The 21607-nt window shown below is 35.5% G+C and overlaps 1 protein-coding gene across 1 annotated transcript in view; it reads left to right on the top strand.

Annotated features, from left to right (window-relative positions):
• Nucleotides 1-21607, top strand: part of LOC120632864 (steroid receptor seven-up, isoforms B/C) — a gene marked incomplete at its 5' end in the record, with an annotated part of 145734 nt that overhangs the window by 53818 nt on the left and 70309 nt on the right. The window contains one exon of the mRNA XM_039902902.1: nucleotides 11885-12430. Within this exon, the coding sequence (XP_039758836.1) occupies nucleotides 11885-12430 (546 nt within the window). The remainder of the gene's footprint in view (nucleotides 1-11884; nucleotides 12431-21607) is intronic.

Here is a 21607-nt window from a genome sequence, read left to right on the forward strand (position 1 = left end):
ACATAACACAGGACGTTTAGTATTTAATAGCTAATGCTAAATGTAACAGGGTCCCGCTGGGCGGTACCTAAAAAATGAAGCAATGTCGATGAAGCTGCAAAATCGCAGTAAAACATTTGAAAACCTTATAATTTTTATTGAAGTGTACCTTGGAGATATCAAATCGACAGAGTCCCCGAGTTTCAGGAGAGATTCACCTGTTTCAATATCTGTCGGTTCCATAATTGTTATATTTATTTTAAAAACGTATAAATCTTACAGAATGATACGAAAATGAAAATAAAACTACACTAAAATGAGTTTAATTTCTACGAATTAACAGAACTCCAGACCATCTTTTCTACTATACCTATCTTCATTTGATCAGACTTACAGAATAACTTTCTCCGCTGCCTACCGACTCTAAGCTTAAAATACGTATAAATAAGATTATATACGATCCATTACAAGTATATATATATATACAAGTAACAAGTACCTACTTGTCGTAGGTATAACTACGACATAGTAGTTGGTCAATTTCTAAACTAGCAATTTTAACTACCTATTACAACAAAAGTAGACGCGAATCTAGCTATTATTTACTACCTAGTAGTAAAACAGCTCGTTATGAGGTAACATTGACACGTTTTACAGATCATAAACGAGCCGAGACCTAGATTAAATACCCTTGTATCCTTCCCAATAATTACGTTGACAATGATTTATCTAGTAACATCTACCTATCTAGAGTTACCTATTTAGAATAGGATAAGTCAACTTTATTATATTTACATTTTAAGGCCGTTCTCTAAGCTGGTAACTAAAATAACTGTTTTACATTATAATCAGCAAAAAAAATGGGCAACATAAATATAAAATAATTATTCTTTAGGCACCGTACCGCAAATTTAGTTATAAACTTATTAATTTTTTTTTTACGCTAAAACGACGGGGTGTTATAAATTAGACGTGTTTGTTTATGTTTTTCTGCGTCAATCTGTGGCATCGTAGTTCCCGAACGAATGAACCGATTTGGATTTTGTTTTTTGTTTGTTTTAGCTACGTTTGGTGAAAATTTATCCAAGATGGCCACCGGAATAAAATGTTCAATATGTGTATCGAATAAAAGGGCTTAACTAGTAGAACTCTGCATTATGAAAAATTTAAAATGCAAGATGGCCGCCACATTAAAAATGGTGAATTAATTTTTTTTTTCACAGCTCCATTAAAAAGTGCTGGAGGTTGTTTAAATTTTTAATTCACGCGGCGAGTTTTGCAAGTGATACTGTAGTTGACAGATATTGTTGATTTTTTATGTATGAATGGAGTTTTTATTAAGACACCGGGTCACCAATAATTCACAAGTGATACAAAAGATTGCGTATTCTACATTATAGAAAGTGAGAGTGCAATAATCGAAATTTTCTCTCAATCATAGTTTACTAGAATCGACGGAAACAATCGATTAAGCAGTTTTACCATTCGTTAGCGAAAGAAAACAACCGTAATTGTATAATAATAATCCGAGTGTATTATATATAATGATGATGACCACTGTCTGTACTTGACGTTCATTTCGCAAAGCGGTACAGTCGCCAAATAAATATGTCCAAAAGTAAAGGGGCAAATGGTTTAAAATAAGAAGAAGAAGAAGAAACAACACTACTTCACGTATAAATTACAGGAAAAGAAACAGTAAGGAGTATACAGTAAACAATGTAGACATGTCTCTTGCAAACTTTGTTGACAGGACTTACAGCAAAAGAACGGGATATTGCCAATAAGAGTGTTGTAATCTATATATATAAAAGATAAAGTGTGTGGGTATGTCCCATATAGGCTCCGAAACGGCTGGATCGATTTCAATGAAACTTTCAGGGAATCTCCGGATTGATCTGGCGAGTAATCCTGTAAAGTTTGGTGACGATCGGAGCACTCTTATTTTAGAACTGTCAAATACAGCTTATATTTACTATGATGATATTCTATTATCCGCTCGAGAAGAGAATGAAAGAGAATGAACACGGAGAGAAATAAATGATTTAATACATTATGAGGCTTAAATTAAAAATTTAATGATGTAAGTTTATTGTTTAAATAAAATAAAGCAAAATCTAGCCCGGCGAAGCGGGCTGGGTACGTAGTAGTATATACATAAAAACCAAAATGTATAGATACAAATACAGACATAATTTAAATAAATATACGTAAACAATAAGTTTAGGTATTATAGATTAGGATTTTAAGAACATGTAATGGATCTGGTATTCGGCCTACATTTTACCCAAATTATAGTTTTTTTTTATAATATGTGTAATTTATAATTTCTTCAATCCGTATACTCTACACCAAGCAGATCCTCGGCAATGTTCGGAGCTTCGGAGCGGAGTTTTAGTTTGGTGTGGAGTTCGCGGAGTATAGCAAATTAAGCTTAATTTTCATAATATATTATGGATTTCCGCAAAGTAACGCCTGCTTCTATCCAATAAGTAAAGGAGGATAATTTTTTGCCATTTTATGCAATTTTCCTTCCGTATGCAAAAACTGGTAAGAAACCTAGTGCACACCACTGGCTGGGGTCTACAATTAAACCTGCACCAGTAAATACAGCGTTGGTAGTTAGGATGAAATTGGAAGTCCCTTCAGAAGACCATCTCCAGAAGTGGACATCCAACGTTTGATAAATGGTGATTTAGCAAAATTATTACTATAATTGTTGCTTTTTTAAATAGACATTTTGTTTCCGACACTACCGCGTCGGCATCGACAGATCTCAGAAATAACACGACAGATAGTTTCCTCTACAGAATCTATGTCAAGATCACAAGCACCTTAATCATTTTCAATCTTAAAATCCTCGTGATAGAGTTCACAATCCAAAAACGCAATGAGATAAATAAAATATACCTCTGTACGCGTACAGAATAGAAGAGCGCGAAAATGGTTTTGGGAGATATTTTTTCATAGAATTTTCACTCTTATGCAAATTGTATTAAGGATTATAAGTTTTTATTGTTTACAGTTAGGTTTAGAATATCCGCCACGTATATAGGTTATGCGTGTTCGGATTGAGAAGTTATTTTGCAATTTCATATAGGTACGTACTTACGTTGGGATAAGTAGGTACGGCAATGATTTAAAAATGTTGGAGTACCATCTTTTCTTTCCTTATTTAATATAAGGTATTTGCGACTATTGCAAATTTACTCAATAACTTCTAAAACACTCCTTCCGAAGTCTCTACACCTTACTTAAAAAGTTTTGTCGCAAGCGGTCATGAAAGTATTTCCAGTGGTAAAAAATAGCAGAAAATCAGCCTTGCAAAGGTCTTTATATAGATGTACAAATACAGTGCTATTCTCTATACGTTATCATGACATAAATTAAATATTAATAATAGTAATAAATATACTACGACAAAACACACATCGCCATCTAGTCCCAAAGTAAGCGTAGCCTGTGTTATAGGTACTAAGATAACTGATGAACAATTTTATGAATAATATACATCTCAGCCACTGAAAATCATTCAAGTTCATCACATAAACATTGTCCAGTTGTTGAAATCGAACAGGGTCGATATAATAAACGATAATAAATAATAATTTATTTACTTATCTCCATCTTTCGTAACAAGATTTTATTTAATCTAACAGATTAAACCTCATTTGGTGTCATTTCAGAAAAATGGAAATAAACTAATCAATGGAAATTAATTAATGTAAATTTTCTAAACGGCTCCGATACACCATAGCATTAGGCAACCTTCAGGCGGACGATTTTCAAAAGTTTATTGATGTCTCGTATACAGTGGCGTGCACTTCATACATGCACAAAAGCACTGTCTACCCAAATTATTTTATATAGCTCGTATTAGAAGGGGATTTTTTCATTTTATGCCATGTATCTGCTTTATGCATACCCTAGCCGAAAACACTGTGCACGCCACTGCTCGTATTAGACATATAAAATTGTTTAACTATAACTGAATTACAGTGATACCAAACGCACCTTGTGGGCTAACTATCATAATTCATAACAGTTAATTCATAACATAAAAATGACAGTTATATCATATGACAGGCCTCTAAGTCCCTTAAATAAGGATCATAACTCTGACACAAAGGCGTGAACAATATTGAAGTAGTAATACTTTAAGCGATTGTAGGATGACCCGTGGTGGGCACAAACTGCATCAGGGTAGTGAGGTATTACGATGCCATTCGATATGTTTTCGTATGCGATATACGAAAACTATGGGCGTTTGCAAAGTGCCTTAAAAAGTGGTGCCATTAACGGCAATTTGCATGATATGGTCAAATATTTATGGTCACCTATAACTTTGGTTCAAGTTACCCGGCGCCAGCGCATACCTTACTGGATTAAGTTAAATTAACACTCTTTTTTACTTTAACTTATGGCATTTTTATTGCTATGGAGTTTAGGTCGTATCGCTTTGCATAATTGAAGCATTATTATAGATAATGATAAAATTAAATGAGTTTTCACTGTTAAAAAAAACTAATATTATATCGTCGGCATCAAACGTCAGTCTATGTCCCACAGCTGGACACAAGCCTCTTTCCTCATAGGAGAAAAGGTTTGACACAGAAGACCACAGACCCACCGAGCTACTTCAAAGCAGGTTGGCGGGATTATTATACCGCGTAATAATAACTAGACACGAAACCTTAACGTACTCTACAAGGCACTGGGGCGGAAACAGATAGGGGGTTAAAATTTTGTATCATATATTACATACCAGCCAGGCGAGTACCTTAATCGTTTATATAAAAGGAAAGTTACCAAAATCTATTTAATCGCCTTAGCGAGCGAGCGAATAAATTTAACATTTCATAATAAGGCCGCCTTTGTACTGACCTTGATTTCTTATATCGTTTCTTAGTGACTTGTCGCAAAATAAAATTCCATCTATCTATAAGCTTCAATCTATTTAATAGAAAAAATAACAAAAAAAACGACTTCGGCAATAAAGCCGCTATTGCAACTGTCTACAGCACTCTTAAGTAGGTGCCAGGTAAAATGTAAAAATTACTAGCTATATTTCTAGCTACTATACCAAAACATATACAAAATAAAACACACACAAACATATAAATCATGAAGCTAAATGAGAACCACTTCCTTTTTCTTTTAATCGGTTAAAAATGAGGGACAGTAAGTGAAATCGCAGTCATGCTCAAGTGTAGGTACTGGGTAGGTAGGTACTGTTACATAATGCATGCGGCAGGTAGATGTTACAAGCAAGTCTATTGTTTTAATGTAAATTACGAAATAATCTATTCCGCTTCCACAGTCCAGCACTAAACACACAATCGACACAAGAAATCTGAGCCACCAATAAACTGAAATATATAGGTGCTTGTTGTACGTGTCATGTGAAAAGAAAGCTGAAAATTCATATACGCAGTTTTTTACAAAAGTTATTGAAAATCCAGTATCGCTAAAGGAACGAAAGAAATAGGTTAAATAAACGAAAGCGACTTTGCATGTTTAGTGAAAACGTAACGAGGTCATTCATTAGTGGATTTTACTCCTCACATTTTTCTTATACCGGGCGCCTTATATATGAAAATCGATTCTTAAGGAGTAAACTCCAATTATTTTAATTATTATTATCTACAAACAATCTGCTTGTAATAATTGTACTAAAAAATGGAACGTACACAAAACTGCTCCTAGAGGGCTGACTAAGAAGTAATATTTAATATTAACTATTTCTCTCTTTATTATAAAAATACTAGCTTTTGCCCGTGACTTCGTCTGCGTGGGCTTTTCAGAATTGGGTCTAAAGCTTCGCTCATTAACAATTTTTAATCTTACCACTGGAATTTATTTGAAAGATCGGTATGGAACTTACATGTTCTTTTCCATAGCATAGGTCCCATGCATACAAAATTTCAAAACTTAGCTCGTAAACAACTTTAAATTTTCCCTCGGGATATTTTTTAAGGAAGCGGGATAAAAGATAGCCTGTGTTACTTTCCATATCAAAGGCTTGCCAAATTTCATCCAAATCCGTTCAGCCATTTTTGCGTGATTGAATAACAAACATCCACACTTTCACATTTAAAACGTTTGTCGGATAAAGTTTTGCTCAAAAGCATATTACGTTAATCAAATTCAGGATTTATGTATAAATTCGTCTGTTATAGCATTTATCATACAAATGTATACTGAATAAGAAATATGGACGTTTCCACATGTGTTTACATAAATAGACTATTACGCACTACGCAGTACGTTTCTCAGTACACTTTTTACGTGAAATAACACTTAGTTAAGTTTTTGTGAAATAGTTACACTGTCAATAACTCATTTGCATATAATGCTGCTTTTGTAACGACCAAATCAATAAGAAACTCCGTCATAATACACCAGCACAAAATGTTCATGGCATTGTTAAAAAAATAATATTACTTTGTTTGTATAAAAAATTATATTACTTAGCAGCTTTTTTAATTAAATACATAATTTTAATAAACAAAAAAACTAAAATAACTAATTTTAATTACTAATACTAGGAAATCAGAATCGATGCAACAATAATATTACTGAGCAGAATTTTTAATTAAATACATTTAACTTAAATAACTAATTTAAGTTATTTTTGTTTAATTAATAATAATAATAATAAGATTTATTGCATAAATACACAAAGATGTTACAAATTTAGCTTTTGTTGTTGAAACAGTGTATTACAATTAATTTATTGTGCAACTTACAATCATATTATATGAAATAAAAACATAAAAGGTAAACATTTAAAGAGAAATTACAACTACAATTTGAACGCAAAAATATATAAATTATAATATCGACAGTAAAAATCATCTAATGAAATGGAAATAAGCCGTTTAGTTAAAATACAAGTATATTTTAATGAACTTAACAAAGTCATTCTTGAATAATATCCATTATATTGTTGATAATACATGCATACAAAAATTTGTCGAAAATAATAACATTAAGTAAAGTCAAAAAATTCATTAATTGAGTAAAAACACTTGAATATTAGCCACTCATGCAATTTTCGCTTAAATAAAGGAAGATTTATTCCTTTTATGGATTAATTAAAAATGCTGCTAAGTAATATTATTTTTTATTGTTATTCTTAATTTTTTTTTGTCACTTATTGTTTAGTGAGTTTTCCAAAATTGGGCTCGAGGAACATCAAACTAGTTACAATTATTACATTTATTAAGTGGTTCCCAGCAAAAAAATATATTATTCTTGACCATATTTCTGACTAAATAGTTATTCACTGTAATTCAAGATTAAGTTTTTTTTTTGTTGACAGAACCAAATGACAATGGTATCACCCAACGTGTTAAATTTTAGGTCGCGTTCTGAACGTTCACAACGTTCTGAAATCGGTCATGTCGAACTCTTAAACGATACAACTAATTTTGCTCGCGATGTTGACCACTTGTATTATTGCCATTTATCTCTTCGTACTATTGAAGGCTTTATTATCACACAGTCCGGTAAGGCTATCTTCTATCAATCAAATATTTACAAATCAATATAATAATGTGTTCGGTTTCTGCATCTAAACATTCACCAGCCTTTGGAACTTCAATTTAATTAAGGCTGAGTACACACTTGTGTGCGGGTAGGCCATTTTTAGTTTTTAATTTTATCGTGTATCATTTGTTTCTTAACTGTCTTCCAAAAACCTGATGCGGTTTTTGCACACCGATTTTGTTTTTTATTTAGCAGGGAATGGCCTCGATAACAAGTTTTTTTGTAGCAAGTTCAAGGAGTTCAAGTATCTAGTTAGGGGTAATTAGTTATTTTTGTTACTAGGTAAATAACGTATCGCTAAAAAGAATAAAACATCGCTAGCATAAACTATTTATAACAATAGGTTCAACTTTTAACACATTGATACACACACTTCATCCTACTAATATTTGTCATTAATGTGAAATTGTGGATGTTTGTTAAACAATCACGCAAAAACGGCTCAACGGATTCGGATGAAAATTGCCATACATGTAGCCTTTGACATGGAAAATAACATAGTCTAACTTTTATACCGAATTCTTACGTAGTTCCCGAGGGAAAATTGAAAATTATCTACAAGCTAAGCCGCGGGCAGACAGCTTTAAAATTTGGTATGTTATGATATGAAAAAGACATGTTCTTTCAATACCGATCTCTCAAATAGTTCCCGTGGTAAGATTAAAAATTGTTAACGAGCGAAGCTTTCCACCCAATTCTGAAGTCCAGAAATTTTGCTCCTGTATCTTACTCTTCGTCACTTATTTTTCGATTCATCGTTTCATTACACCATTTCTTTAGTACGCAGACTAGAGTCTGTGTAATATGAACAAGATTTCATCATAATCACTTCAACTGATTGACGTCTAATGCTGGACATAGGTCTTTTGTAGGGCTGTCCAAAATCCACGATCCTAGGCCACTTGACCGCTTCCCACGACTCGTTTGATGGCGTCTGTCCAACTCGTTGGGGGTCGCCATTTTAACACCTCGTCCATCGGTTCTCCGAGCTATGTGCCCCGCCCATGGTCATTTCAGCTACACGACTTGTTTAGCTATATCAGTAACTCTGGTTCTTGTACAGACCTCCTCAATCCTGATTTGATCACGTAGAAATACTCCGAGCATAACTCTTTCGATCGCCCGCTGTGTTACTCCATGTAATGCGACCCATAGTTAGCGACCATGTTACTGATCCGTATGTCATCACTGGCAACACGCTTTGTTCGAAGACTTTGGTCTTTAGGCACTGACTAATATATAAGTTATCGTAAACAAGTATACATAGCAAATAGTTGAGCTCACGTATTTTAAACCCATTCAAAACTTGAAATTAAAGTTAGGTCGTATCTAACATTTAAATCATTGGTTATCTCGTCAAACAAGTTGTCGGTCCGCGCCCAGCCTAAACTGTTACATAGATAATTCCGGCTGAATTAGAGTAATTGCGGGCATGATTAGTCGGTTTAGAGCGAACTGGGGCGCTGCACTCCCACGGTGCGTCGACACCTCGCCTAATAGCGCGTCATTACGCTATCGACAGATACATCTTGGGCGCGCAGCTTAGAAAGGACCGCGAGATTAGTGCTTCTCAGACCACGAAAAGAGTAAAAGAGATGGTTGTTTTTTGACAAGGACGTTGTGGGTTCTAGAAATATTTTACGGAGTGAGCCCTCTCGGATCACAAAAGGAGTGAAAGAGATGGAGGTTTGTTTTGACAAGAAAGTAGTGGATTCAAGACTTATTTTGTGACAGACTATTTTGTTTTCCTGGCATAATCTCATACACCTTGGGCTTTTTATGAAAATTTTATGAAGTATAGAGCCAAAATACTCCTGGTTTAAAGTAAAAGTCACATGCAAAGAAGTACATAAACATGATACGACTACATTGATGTATTAAGTCCTCAAATAAAATTTTATGTTTTTATGTTTCTATAATATTAATGATGAACACTTGAAAATATTTGCAAAAAGAGTTAAAAACATTGTTAATGATTACGTGCATAAAAATCTAGTTTTTAGCTAAGAAATATTAATATTCAGTTTAAAAAAAATCTAAAATGTCTCAAAATTGGTTCAGTACTTTTCGCAGTAAAAGTAGCTGTGTTAACTCCGTGAAAGTTACGTCAGAATCGGTTAAGTCGGTCAGAAAATTACACATAATACATGTATTTGGTGGTACATACGCAAATAATCACTTATTAGCTATTTCAACACACACCTGCACGCCAATTCTATTGTAACGTGAATCTAAAGAAAAAAAATTGACACGTCTAAAAACATTGACACGTTGTGTACAGACAGACAACAGAATCGGCATCAGTCACTTCTATTTTTTTTTATAAAGTTAAATACATTAAATTTATCGCGTAGACCATTTTATACGTCACTAGAGGCACAAGAAAGCCATCTAAATTCGATGGTCGAGCATGGACAAAGCATTGTTTAAAGTTTAGGATCTGATTATGGACTAAGTTATATCTTAACACCCCTTTGTCTATCTGTTTTGTAATAGGTAGGTACCTACTTAATAGTTGTATCTATGTTTCTCCAGTTATATCATTTATACTCTTTGGTATTTAAAACAAAATGCAAATAGCTCTTTTAATAAAAATCCGTTTTTTTTAAATAATCAACTTAAGTCTACTTTCTTTTATAAAAATAAGAGACACGTTCCATTTTTATTAAAAGCGTGTCCATTTTATATTGAAGTTATAAGTATAGGTGTTTTTGTATAATATACATACGGTATTAAGAAAAAAAAACATTTGAAAAAATCGATTACAAGGTCACCGTCAGTTAAAAAATTGATTAAAAATTAAAAGATTGTAAACTTTAGATTACTCGTACTGTTTTCTTGTTAATGGCGTAAAATTCTTCATATAATATACTCGGTGTTTTATTAAAGACCGGTGTCTTACTTGTTCTTAGTTTTATTTATTTAATAGTGACTTCGTCGCTTTTTTTTTCATATTAAATTTAAAAAATATAATAAATTTCACATATTTCTGTGCTTACGATAAAAAGACCGAGAGTAGAGCAGTAGTCTCCCTAAATCTGTTAAGAACGCTGATTTTGAAGTATCTTCTTTGTATGTAAGTATATAGATGTAACCTCAGAGCAGTTTTCTTACATTAGTGGTTCGTTTATTAACCCTTTTATTTAAAATGTCACTAAAAACACGCACCTTTTTATGATATTTCAAATATCCGTGTAGATTTAATGTGTCCCTAACCTACAAAAATATATAACCTTAATTTAAGAAAAAAAACAACAAAGAACATAGGTAGGTACCTTACCTACCCTGAACGTGGGAAAAAAATATCTTGTAATACCGATCCGCATTTTATAAACAACATCGGTAATGTGGCAACAAAGCAAAAAAAAGTTTCGATAAAAAGGCAACCTGCTACGTCTGCTTTTTTTCTTTTGTAATCTGTCAAAAGCGAGCGAGCGCGCGTGCGCCCGAATTCGGCGCGCTCCGTGCGGCGTCCCGCCAAAAAACGTGCTCGCCTCGAATACTTCACGCGTTTGACATTTTTTTCTGTAAGAAAAAATAAGATTTGTAATTCGTCGCGTTAACCACGGGAGAAAGAATTAGTAAAGATTATGCATTGAACATTGACGCTTAATATCTAAACCAAAACGTCTTCAGACGATTGAATTTAGTAGTGGTATCAGTTTCCTACTCTTTCCTTAAGATCATCATCATTATTAACCCATTAAAGGGCACTGGTCTCCTCTCCGAATGAAAAGGGCTTAAGGCTTAGTCCACCGCATTTGGACTGGTAGTTATATAAACCTTTGAGAACTTCTATACTAATATTATAAATGCGAATGTGCGTTTGTCCGTGTGTTTGCCCTCTGGCCCAACGCGGATTGGTGGACTCCACACATCTTTGAGAATATTAAGGATTCCTCACGATGTTTTCCTTCACCGTTGAAGCAAGTGATATTTTAATTGCTTTAAACGGCGCATAACTTAGAAAAGTTAGAGGGCCCCCCGAGAGTGAAGTCAAAGTCTTCACCCCATTGGGTATGACTTCGACTTTAATTAAAATAACTAACCTTTATAATATTTACATTTATTTATGAACTATCTCTTGCAAATTGGCCTTATTTTCCCTACCACTTCCAGGACGAGAGAATACCGTTATTTCACTTGCCCTACATAATATAAAGAACGACCTATTTACCGAGGAAAAAGATATTCAGTGACGCGATTCCCCCACATAGTAAAAGCAAATTATGGTTTGATATACTCATATATATGAAATAACCTAGATAATTCAAATGCAAAGGGCCAGAAATGTTACCATTTATGTGCAAAACCAATTTTTCTAGTACTAAATTTGAGTTTTCTTTTGTTTCAGCTGTTCAAAGAGGCCGGGTGCCTCCAACGCAAGCCGCAGGTCTCGCTCTGCCGGGGCAATTCTCCCTCGCGAACGGCGACCCGGCCGCCGGGTTGAACGGCCACCCTTACCTCTCCTCCTACATATCCCTCTTACTTAGAGCAGAGCCGTACCCAACGTCAAGATACGGCCCGTGCGTCCAACCCACAAACGTGATGGGCATAGACAATATTTGCGAACTGGCAGCGAGATTACTCTTCTCTGCCGTCGAATGGGCGAGAAATATACCCTTCTTCCCCGAACTCCAAGTGACGGACCAGGTCGCGTTGCTAAGACTCGTCTGGTCCGAGTTATTCGTCCTCAACGCGTCCCAGTGTTCAATGCCCCTCCATGTGGCTCCCTTACTCGCGGCCGCCGGTCTCCACGCATCCCCCATGGCAGCAGACCGCGTGGTCGCGTTCATGGACCACATACGAATCTTCCAAGAGCAGGTGGAGAAGTTAAAAGCTCTCCACGTGGACTCCGCTGAGTACTCCTGTCTGAAGGCCATCGTGCTGTTCACGTCAGGTAAAATTTTGGACAGTTTATTCGGGGAGGCGAGGCTGTTGCTCTACAGAGTCGCCGGTGCTGGTGCGGCTGTCACTAACTATAATGAGCTGGTGACATTAGTCAGAACGCATTTGGATGCTTACGCTGAGGCTAGTAGAGTTCCGCAGCCCCCAGCACCGCCGCCTCCTTCGGCAGCTTCCTCTGGGTACTACTCAACTTTGGATGCATCGCTTGGCGTCAACTCCTCTTTGTCTTATGGAAGTTTTCTTTCCCCTTCGCGTCTCCCACCCAACTATACGAGTAGTCCACGCGTTCCAGAAGCTAGTACTAGCATGTCATCTTTTAAGCGATACGAAGGTAACGGAAAAGTATATAGAAGCGAACAGGGGGGTTGATGCCAAACGATACATTTTGCAGGGATAAAATTGAGGTGTCGGGTGATGAATGAATTTTCACTTGGCGCTTTGTCAGATTAACCTCCGAGATATCGCTTGGCATCATCTCCTCTTTGTTTTACGATAATTTTCTGACTCCTTCGCGTCTTCCACGCAATTATCCAAGTAGTCTAAGAACTGCTTAAGCTAGTACTGCTGCTTAAGCAATGTTTAAGACCCACAAAGGGAACTTATAAGAACGAAAGGGAGGTTGATGCCAAACGACATTTTGGGGGGATGAAACTGCGGTGTCTTGTGATAAATTAATTTTCACTTGGCGGTAAATCGTATGTACTTTGAACATATCGTTTGGCATCAACTCCTTTTAATCCTACGGAAGTTTTTCGCGTACCCGTCCAAAGATACAAGTTTACCCTTGCGTTTCTGAAACTAGCATGCGAACGTCATCTTTTTAACTCTACTTAGAGAACGGAAATCCCTAGCGCGGGCAGGGGAGTTGATGCCAAACGACACATTTTGCAGGGATGAAATTGAGGTGTCGGGTGATGAATGAATTTTCACTTGGCGCTTGATCGGATTTTCGATGTACATGCGCTGCCATTGCAATGCTCGTTTATTGTTGGTCGTTTTCAATGTATGTGGGGATAATAGCTCTCGCTCCTCGCTGCGTTGAATGGGGAGTCTGCGACTTATTGTTCCCGATGCTGTCGAATTATTTGTGATACGTTATGTACATGTGTAAATTTATATGATACGAAAATTTATTGATTATTTATTATTAGATTTAGGTATCGTTTGTTAGGCGGACGTCAAGACGCGTACCGTTTTTTTAAACTAAGCATTATTTATTTGATGTAAATAACTGAGTTAACTTATTTATTTAATACACGCGCGATATTATTCTCCTTGAAAAATTTTGTTTCATTCATTTATTCCAAAAATAAATCCTAATTCTTTTTTTAATTTCATTTAGGTAGGTTTTTTTACGTTTATGTAGGTATGTCACCGAAGTAAAATAGTAAAATATTAGTTAGTACGGACAGGTAAAGAATATATTGAAATGAAATACTAGTAAGTAAGTAATTTACCGTTTCATAATATTAAGGGTTTTTTTAGAAAAAAATAGAGAGTAGTCGCAGAATATAAATAGTACCTACAGTAAATAAAGGAATCACTCGTAAAGTTTCCAACCAAGACCCGTAGTGAGGACCTGTACCTAGTTTGAATTGGACGCATTTTTGAAACAAAACATTATTAAAATCATGTTTTTTTTATTATTTGGTACGTTCAGCAGTAAATGATATGTAGTTTTGCGAATGAAAAGGTTTATAGAGTTTTATTAAAGTTATAGACCGGTCGTAATCATAATGCTTACATTCATAATACTGTTTGTTATTTATACAGTTTCTAATCACAAGACAAAACGATAAAGCCTTCCACAACACCCTTATAACACTCCTCACGAACACGTCACTGAGTCGCGATAATCGCAGCTAGACTGCTTCCGACCACGTCACACTTTCGCCACACGCTCTGACTGTTTATAGCGCGGACTTTAGGCTTATGATTCTTTCGTAGGGAAATTAAAAATAATATATGTCTATTATTGCGGTATTTAAGAAATAAAATAACGGTCAAGGAAAACTTATTTTCCATATGTAAATATCATTTTGTCCCCTGCTTTCGTTATTTCTATCCACCCACTGACTCCTTCAACTTTACTAAAAGATAATTTTTTATTAAGTTCTGTACATGTATTTATTATAATTAAAAATAAACAAACAATATTTATAGAAAAAGTATTTTATAATTGGAATAACATAAACATAAACTTAAGCATGCTCAAAATGGAACAAACCCTCAATAAAGTTTAACAGAAAAAAAAGAAAGAGCCAATTCGAAATTTAAAATTTATTTATTTCTAGTAGGCCTACTTAGTAATATCACTTGCTTCAACGGTGAAGTAAAACATCGTGAGGAAACCTGCATGCCTGAGAGTTCTCCATAATGTACTCAAAGGCAGTGAAGTCCATCAATCCGCACTGGGCCAGCGTAGCGGAATAAGACCTAAACGTTAACTCAAACCAAAAAGGACTTGTGCACTCTATGTTCAATTGTGGTAGTACTACATGTCTGCAGTTTGCATAGTCCTATGTGGAACGCTAAAGTTCTGACTGTAGATTGAAGGATGCTCAATGCTCATACACCGGAAGTTCCTCTCGCAAACTGTCTCATCTCACAGCTGAACAAAGCCACAGAATTAAGAACATACAGAAGCCCTGTACATGGTTAATATTAAAGCATTAAAAACCGCTCCACTCTCGTATAGACACTTCATTCCATTTAGCAGTTAACATTAATTATTTTACCTTTAATGGGGCTACCTACGTTGACTTTAAAATGGGAAAATACTAAAGTAAGCATTTTTTCTAAGTCAACAGTCCTTTTTCTTTTTTGGGGTGGTGGAAAAGCTTTATGGCTACCGACCTTGGGCAGTACGCAGGTTATGTGGGACTCCCCCCTCTAAAATACCCCCTTTAGAGGGGGGAGTCCCAAACTAAAAACGACCACGGCATGTCACTCTTGTTGGCTTTGTTAGACGCCCGGGGAACAACAGCTAAAGTTCAAAACACACATTTATTACTTAAAAAAAAACTGTTTAGAAATGTCCGGAGATAACTAGTTGATTAACTAGCATGATGAGTAACGGCACTAAACACAGTTTCGACTGCGGGTGACTTTCTTTGGTAACTCCTAGAGCGCAGTTATGTGCCGTAAATTGTTTGTTAATATCTTTAATATAAAACTAGATAGGACCCGGATTTACGGGCTAAAAATCTCGCGGTACGTTACTCCATAAAAAGGTGCTAAAACAGGCCCTAAATTGTTTATATTTAAGTAATTTCAAATTTTATTTTAGAACTAGCTGCGCGTTTAATACGTCCGCGTTTAATACGGTTTCTTACAACTAACAAATAAGACGACGGAAATCATGTTGACTGGTTGCTTATTTAGGGCTTCAAGGAAGGACTTTATTTTTTATTCCACTACAAGTTAGCCCTTGACTGCAATCTGATGGTAAGTGATGTAGTAGTATCATCAGAATAAGATGGTATCGGGTTAACCTGTTAGGGAGTATGGTAGTCATACTCTCTCAAGTCACAGTCACAGTCTCTTAATCAGTTTTTACGCGACATCTCATCGGAACACGGAATATCTTAACGGCACGTCTTTGTCGGTAGGGTGGTAACTAGCTATCCACCAGACCAGACAAGACGAAATTTAAAAATCATAAATAACTAGCTGTTGCCCGAGACTTGGTCTGCGTTTGATTTTGTTTTCTGATGTGGCATTAAATTTAGTTGTAGTTCTAAAAAAAAATTTAAGTATTCAGTATCGCTAAGCCTTAAATAAGTGGTTTGCTGCGTCCGCTGAGGAGTTCTGTCCTCCATCTCCAACAACAGTTTGGGCAAAATTAAACATAATATATTATAACCTCTATAGTACAAAAATAATTATTTAAATCGGTTATAATTTGTCGGAATTATGGTGTAAAATCGTCAAACCCTTCTATCCCCTCTCTCAAAGGAACCGAGTTTAATGTCGGGACAAAAAGTATCCTATATTACTTCTAACACTTCCAAGAATATGTGTACAAAGTTTCATGAGGATCGTTTAAGTAGTTTTTACGCGTGAAAGCGTAACCAACAAACTTACATTGACATTTATAATATTAGTAGGAATAGGGATAACAAAATCATTTATAATTCACAAATTTATTAAATAGTGACAGAAATCATAGCTTAATATTATGTTTGATTGAATCACTGATACCTAAACTGAGCAAAAACTCGTACTATAGATATCCGTGCAATAATATATAACAATAATCTTTTTTGATACAAAAACGTAAGACTACAAGTTTATTTTATTTTGGATTAACGAAAAGATTTAAGCTTAACATGCATCATGCTTAAAACGATTGAAGAAAAACAATGTTTCTAATTAATTGTCAAATTGTCCCTGACGGGAATCAAACCCGAGACTAGGAACTAGGGATAGTCAAATTCACGCATTTATTAGTAAGGGATGAATCTTTTGTGAGTGGCACACATGACAGACAAGTAGACTTATTTGTGAATTAACAACACTCATTCCCACCGGACGTGTGTGTAACTAAATAAATAAATTATTACACGTATGATTAGTGCCGGTGTGGTCCGGAGACAAATGTATCCACTTTCACGGCAATTTACGTTCATTTTTCAAAAACGCACGCAATTTGTAATGTGTCACCGGCTTTAATTTAATAATGCCCACGAACCTATTTTATTTATTACGAATCGATTATTTTCCAATACTCCACTTTGTTCCTAAAAAAAATAAGGAAACACACGCGTCCAACAACTGACCCGATTTCTCCGCCTGCGATTTAATTATTTTATTTATTTATACTCTTTATTTGTACACCACTCAGAAACACGAGACAAAAAAAAAGAACAAACACATGAACAATGAAGCAGGATACAAAAGGCGGCCTTAGAGTAGCGATCTCAACCAGGCAACCTTAGGATTAGGAAAACTAAAAAGAAAACGAATAGGTGGGGTACACTATTTAATACATACATACATACGAATATCTACATACTAATACATAAACCAGACTACACAAACACAAAAATACTATTGATAAATATAAAAAATAAATATACTAATACATATCTTAATATACCATAAATACTTAAATATGAGTTTGAGTAGATAAATAAATAATAAAAGTCGTCTTTACTGAGCGAGATAATGAGCCTTAACAGCATTTTTAAATATGCCCAATGACTTCGACTGTCTTATGTTCAATGGGAGTGCATTCCACAATTCAGTAGCTTTGACAGTGAACAAAACTTCGTTTTGTGGAACGGCATGCTCAAAGACAGCGCACGACTCGATCTAAGTTCAGACTGCACTCCAAGAAATTTAAACTTCTTAAGATAAGAAGGAGTCTTAGGATTAAATAACACACAGTACAGAAGTGAAAGTACATGAAGATCCCGGCGACGGCGAATAGGGAGCCACTTAAGCTTCTGACGAAATTCAGATACATGGTCATATTCATGACTTTTCGATGATTTATGTTGCATGTGTGTGCGAGTGGCTGCATAGATGTAGCCGATGGCTGTAGGTACAAGTTTCTGAAGATAGTCAGATTTTGTTTAATGAGAATAATTATTTTAAAATAATTTTAAAGTATCTCAAACCTTTTACTTCGTTGCTTTAAGATGATTTTTAATATTTAAAAAACTTTTTGAACTTTTGTCATTACGTCGCATATTATTATATTAATTAAATACATATTATTTATTAATTTTTTCTCAACTTTATCAAGCTGGTCAAATAATTTGCGGAAGTGTCTTATTGCTTACTTGTGGCTTGTAACCTAATATGTTCGGCTCAACGACTGCAACGATTTTGATAAAATTCAGCACATTTATAGCTTGCATCCTGAAGACAGATATAGGGTACTTTTATCCCGATATGACACCAGAGTTAACATTACCGGGGGATTTAAAGAAAAAATACTGTTATCTATGGCCGGCTCAAACAGCTAAATAGACTTTGGCGATATTTCGCCCAAAGATCGCTGGCATCCTGGAGATTGGCGTAAAATACTTTGTATCCCGGGAAAGCTAATGATTCCTCCAGAATTAAAAACAAAAACAAGCAATCGCGGTCAAAAGCTAGCTTAGCGATATATTATGAAATGATACTTTGTATCCCGGGAAAGCTAATCATTCCTCCAGAAATAAAAAAAAAAATGAGCAAACGCGGTCCAAACCTAGCTTAGCGATATACTATGATACTTTGTATCCCGGGAAAGAGAATGATTCCTTCAGAATTAAAAACAAAAACAAGCAATCGCGGTCAAATGCTAGCTTAGCGATATATTATGCACAAATGCGTAAACTCCATCTTACAGTTATAAAACAGTAACGGCTAAAGTACGCAGCAACATTTGTATGGAATTAAATCGAAATTATGCAGCACGTATCAAAGAGGCTCCATAAATTTGATAGCTCCGAAGGCGCCTTAACGTTACGTCACACTAGATGGCTTGAATGGATACCATTTTAACATACAGACATTCATACATGCAAATTTGAATAGCAGTAAAACAAGCGTGCCCATACATTAATGTTTGCTTTACCGCTTCTTTTTCATACCTTAGCTGCTATGGGTAAATTTCATCGGATATGATGAAATAGGATATCGCGTAGAAACCGATTAGGGGTTATAACTACCATACTCCCTAACAGGTTAGCCCGCTTCCATCTTACACTGCATCATCACTTAACACCAGGTGAGATTGCAGTTAAAGGCTATCTTGTAGTGGAATAAAAAAACGATTCCGATCTGCTGTCTACACATGACAATAGTTGAAATACTTAGCCCAATATATTTTCGATGGTGTGACATAGTTCTGACAGCACAATATTAATCGATTACGCTGATTAAGCAACATTTACTTAAGTCGGTATCTGGATGGGTGATTGACTTTGAAAATTCGTCTTGTAATCGTTTTCTACGTGCTTCGGAGGGAATGTTAAAAAGAAGGTCCCGGTTACTATCAACCAAACCTAAAATAAAGTACCTAGACTCGCTTACTGCGTAGTAATATTTAATATGAGAGGACTCTATACCCAACAGTGGGACAGTAATTTGTTTAATCGTGATGTTAATGAATATTTGTATTGGTATCATGTGTTACACCTGTATTGGTCAAACATACAGTACTTAATGAGATTATTTGATAAATAGTGTATGTAAGTTGTGCAGCGTAGCTTGTGTTATGGATACTAATATGACTGATGAATATTTTTTAATAATATAAATTATACATAAATACTTAAATCGGGATCTTATTATGGGGCAAAGCTGCTGATATTGAAACTATATTCATATTGCAGAAAAGAGCTGTACGGTCAATATATAAACTTAAATCACGTGAATCCCTCCGTGAAAAATTTAAAGAAATTGGTATACTTACGGTAGCCTCACAATACATTTATAACAATATAGTATTTGTAAGACAACATATTAGTCTTTATAAACAAAAAGTGGATATAAACAGTCGACTTACAAGAAATGGTCATAAATTAGTGACATCTGCATATCGTCTGCAAAAGGTGCAGAAGTCATTTGTGGGATTGAGTATACGCTTTTATAATATGATTCCTAAGGTAATTTTGGACCTACCAATGCATAAGTTTAAAGAATGTGTTAAACACATTTATTACAGCGAGGTTATTATACAATTGATGAGTTTCTTAATGACAAGGTTGCTTGGAAGCATCCGGCTCCGCTTTCATCTCTCACAAGATAGAAAAATGAATGTTAAAATATAAAATGTAAATTTTTGATGTTGGAAAAGAGCAACTGCTGAGTTTCTTGCCGGCTTCTTCTCGGTAGAATCTGCCTTCCGAACCGGTGGTAGAGTCACTACACACGGACAGACTTGACGTTTCAAAAGTGCTTGTATTAGGCCTACTTGAAATAAATGAATTTTGAATTTGAATTTTGAATTTAATGTACAGATAAACTCCCAGACACTGAACATTTTACAGTTGTGGGAATCGAACCCACAGCCTCGGACTCAGAAAGCAGGGTCGCCCTCTGCGCCAGTCGGCCGTCAAAGATATGGTGATATTTCTATCTGCCTACATAAATTAAAGCTGTACAACCGTTCCAAACGCACCTGGGCCTTAGAATCACAAAAATCACAAAAATAAATCGATCGTGATACCATTTAATCCAATACCTAAGAACTCAAATATGAAAACTTGGCAATCGTTAGAAAATAATAACAATTAAAGCCATGTAATAAAAGCAATAACTTTCTAAAATTATACCAAATCCCGCGGAAACCTTGCAATTCTTCAGGCCCTATTCATATAAAGCGCATCTGTCTCTCTTCATTATAAACCATATAGCATAGGTGTGAGAGGGATGTACTCCTGTCGGTTAACGGTATATAGTTCGTGACGGAGAGTCCGCGGCCGGTCACGATTTTGAAAAAGTGTCGGACGGTCCCTTGCGTTCCGAGAGGCTGGTTTTGGGACAAGTTATGAACGTACGTGCAAGGTAACAAACCGTAGGTATGAGCTGTTTATGTGACTTGTTATCATCATCAGCACCATCTTTTTACCACAAGCTACTTTCTCGCTTAATAGTTAGATGATTCAGTCTGAGACGATATCAGACATTATAACATATTTTCACTAGGTACTTGTTAGTTAGGCAGATAGGTGCAAAAATTAAAATATCCCTATTATGAAACTAATAAAACCACAATAGATAATTTTAACATATAATTAGGAAAAATAAAACTACCCCACATAAGGATAGCTATCTTAATGACCTTCATACGATTATTTAAAGTGTACGAAGGTACAAGCCCTTGACACCGTTGCACAAACGCGATAAAAAAAAACAAGATTTTTTTTAAGTAGGTACAGAAGGAGCACTCGCGGTGTATTTCTACGGCGCCCCCGTTTCTAACCCCTAGTTATATAAAACCCTTATCGGTTTCCACGCGACATTATACCGGAACGCTAAATCGCTTAGCGGCACGTCTTTGTCCGTCGAGTGGTAAATAGCCACGGCCGAAGCCTTCCACTTCCACCAAGGAGGTTGACAACTAAACAAATACGTTACGGGTCTAGCATATTTTTTTCGGTTTCTGTTACATCGGTAAAAATACCCGTATTTTACCGATGTAACAGCGTTGTCCTCCAGTCCATAGCTT

Source organism: Pararge aegeria, chromosome 20, assembly GCF_905163445.1.
Source record: "Pararge aegeria chromosome 20, ilParAegt1.1, whole genome shotgun sequence".
NCBI lineage: Eukaryota > Metazoa > Arthropoda > Insecta > Lepidoptera > Nymphalidae > Pararge > Pararge aegeria.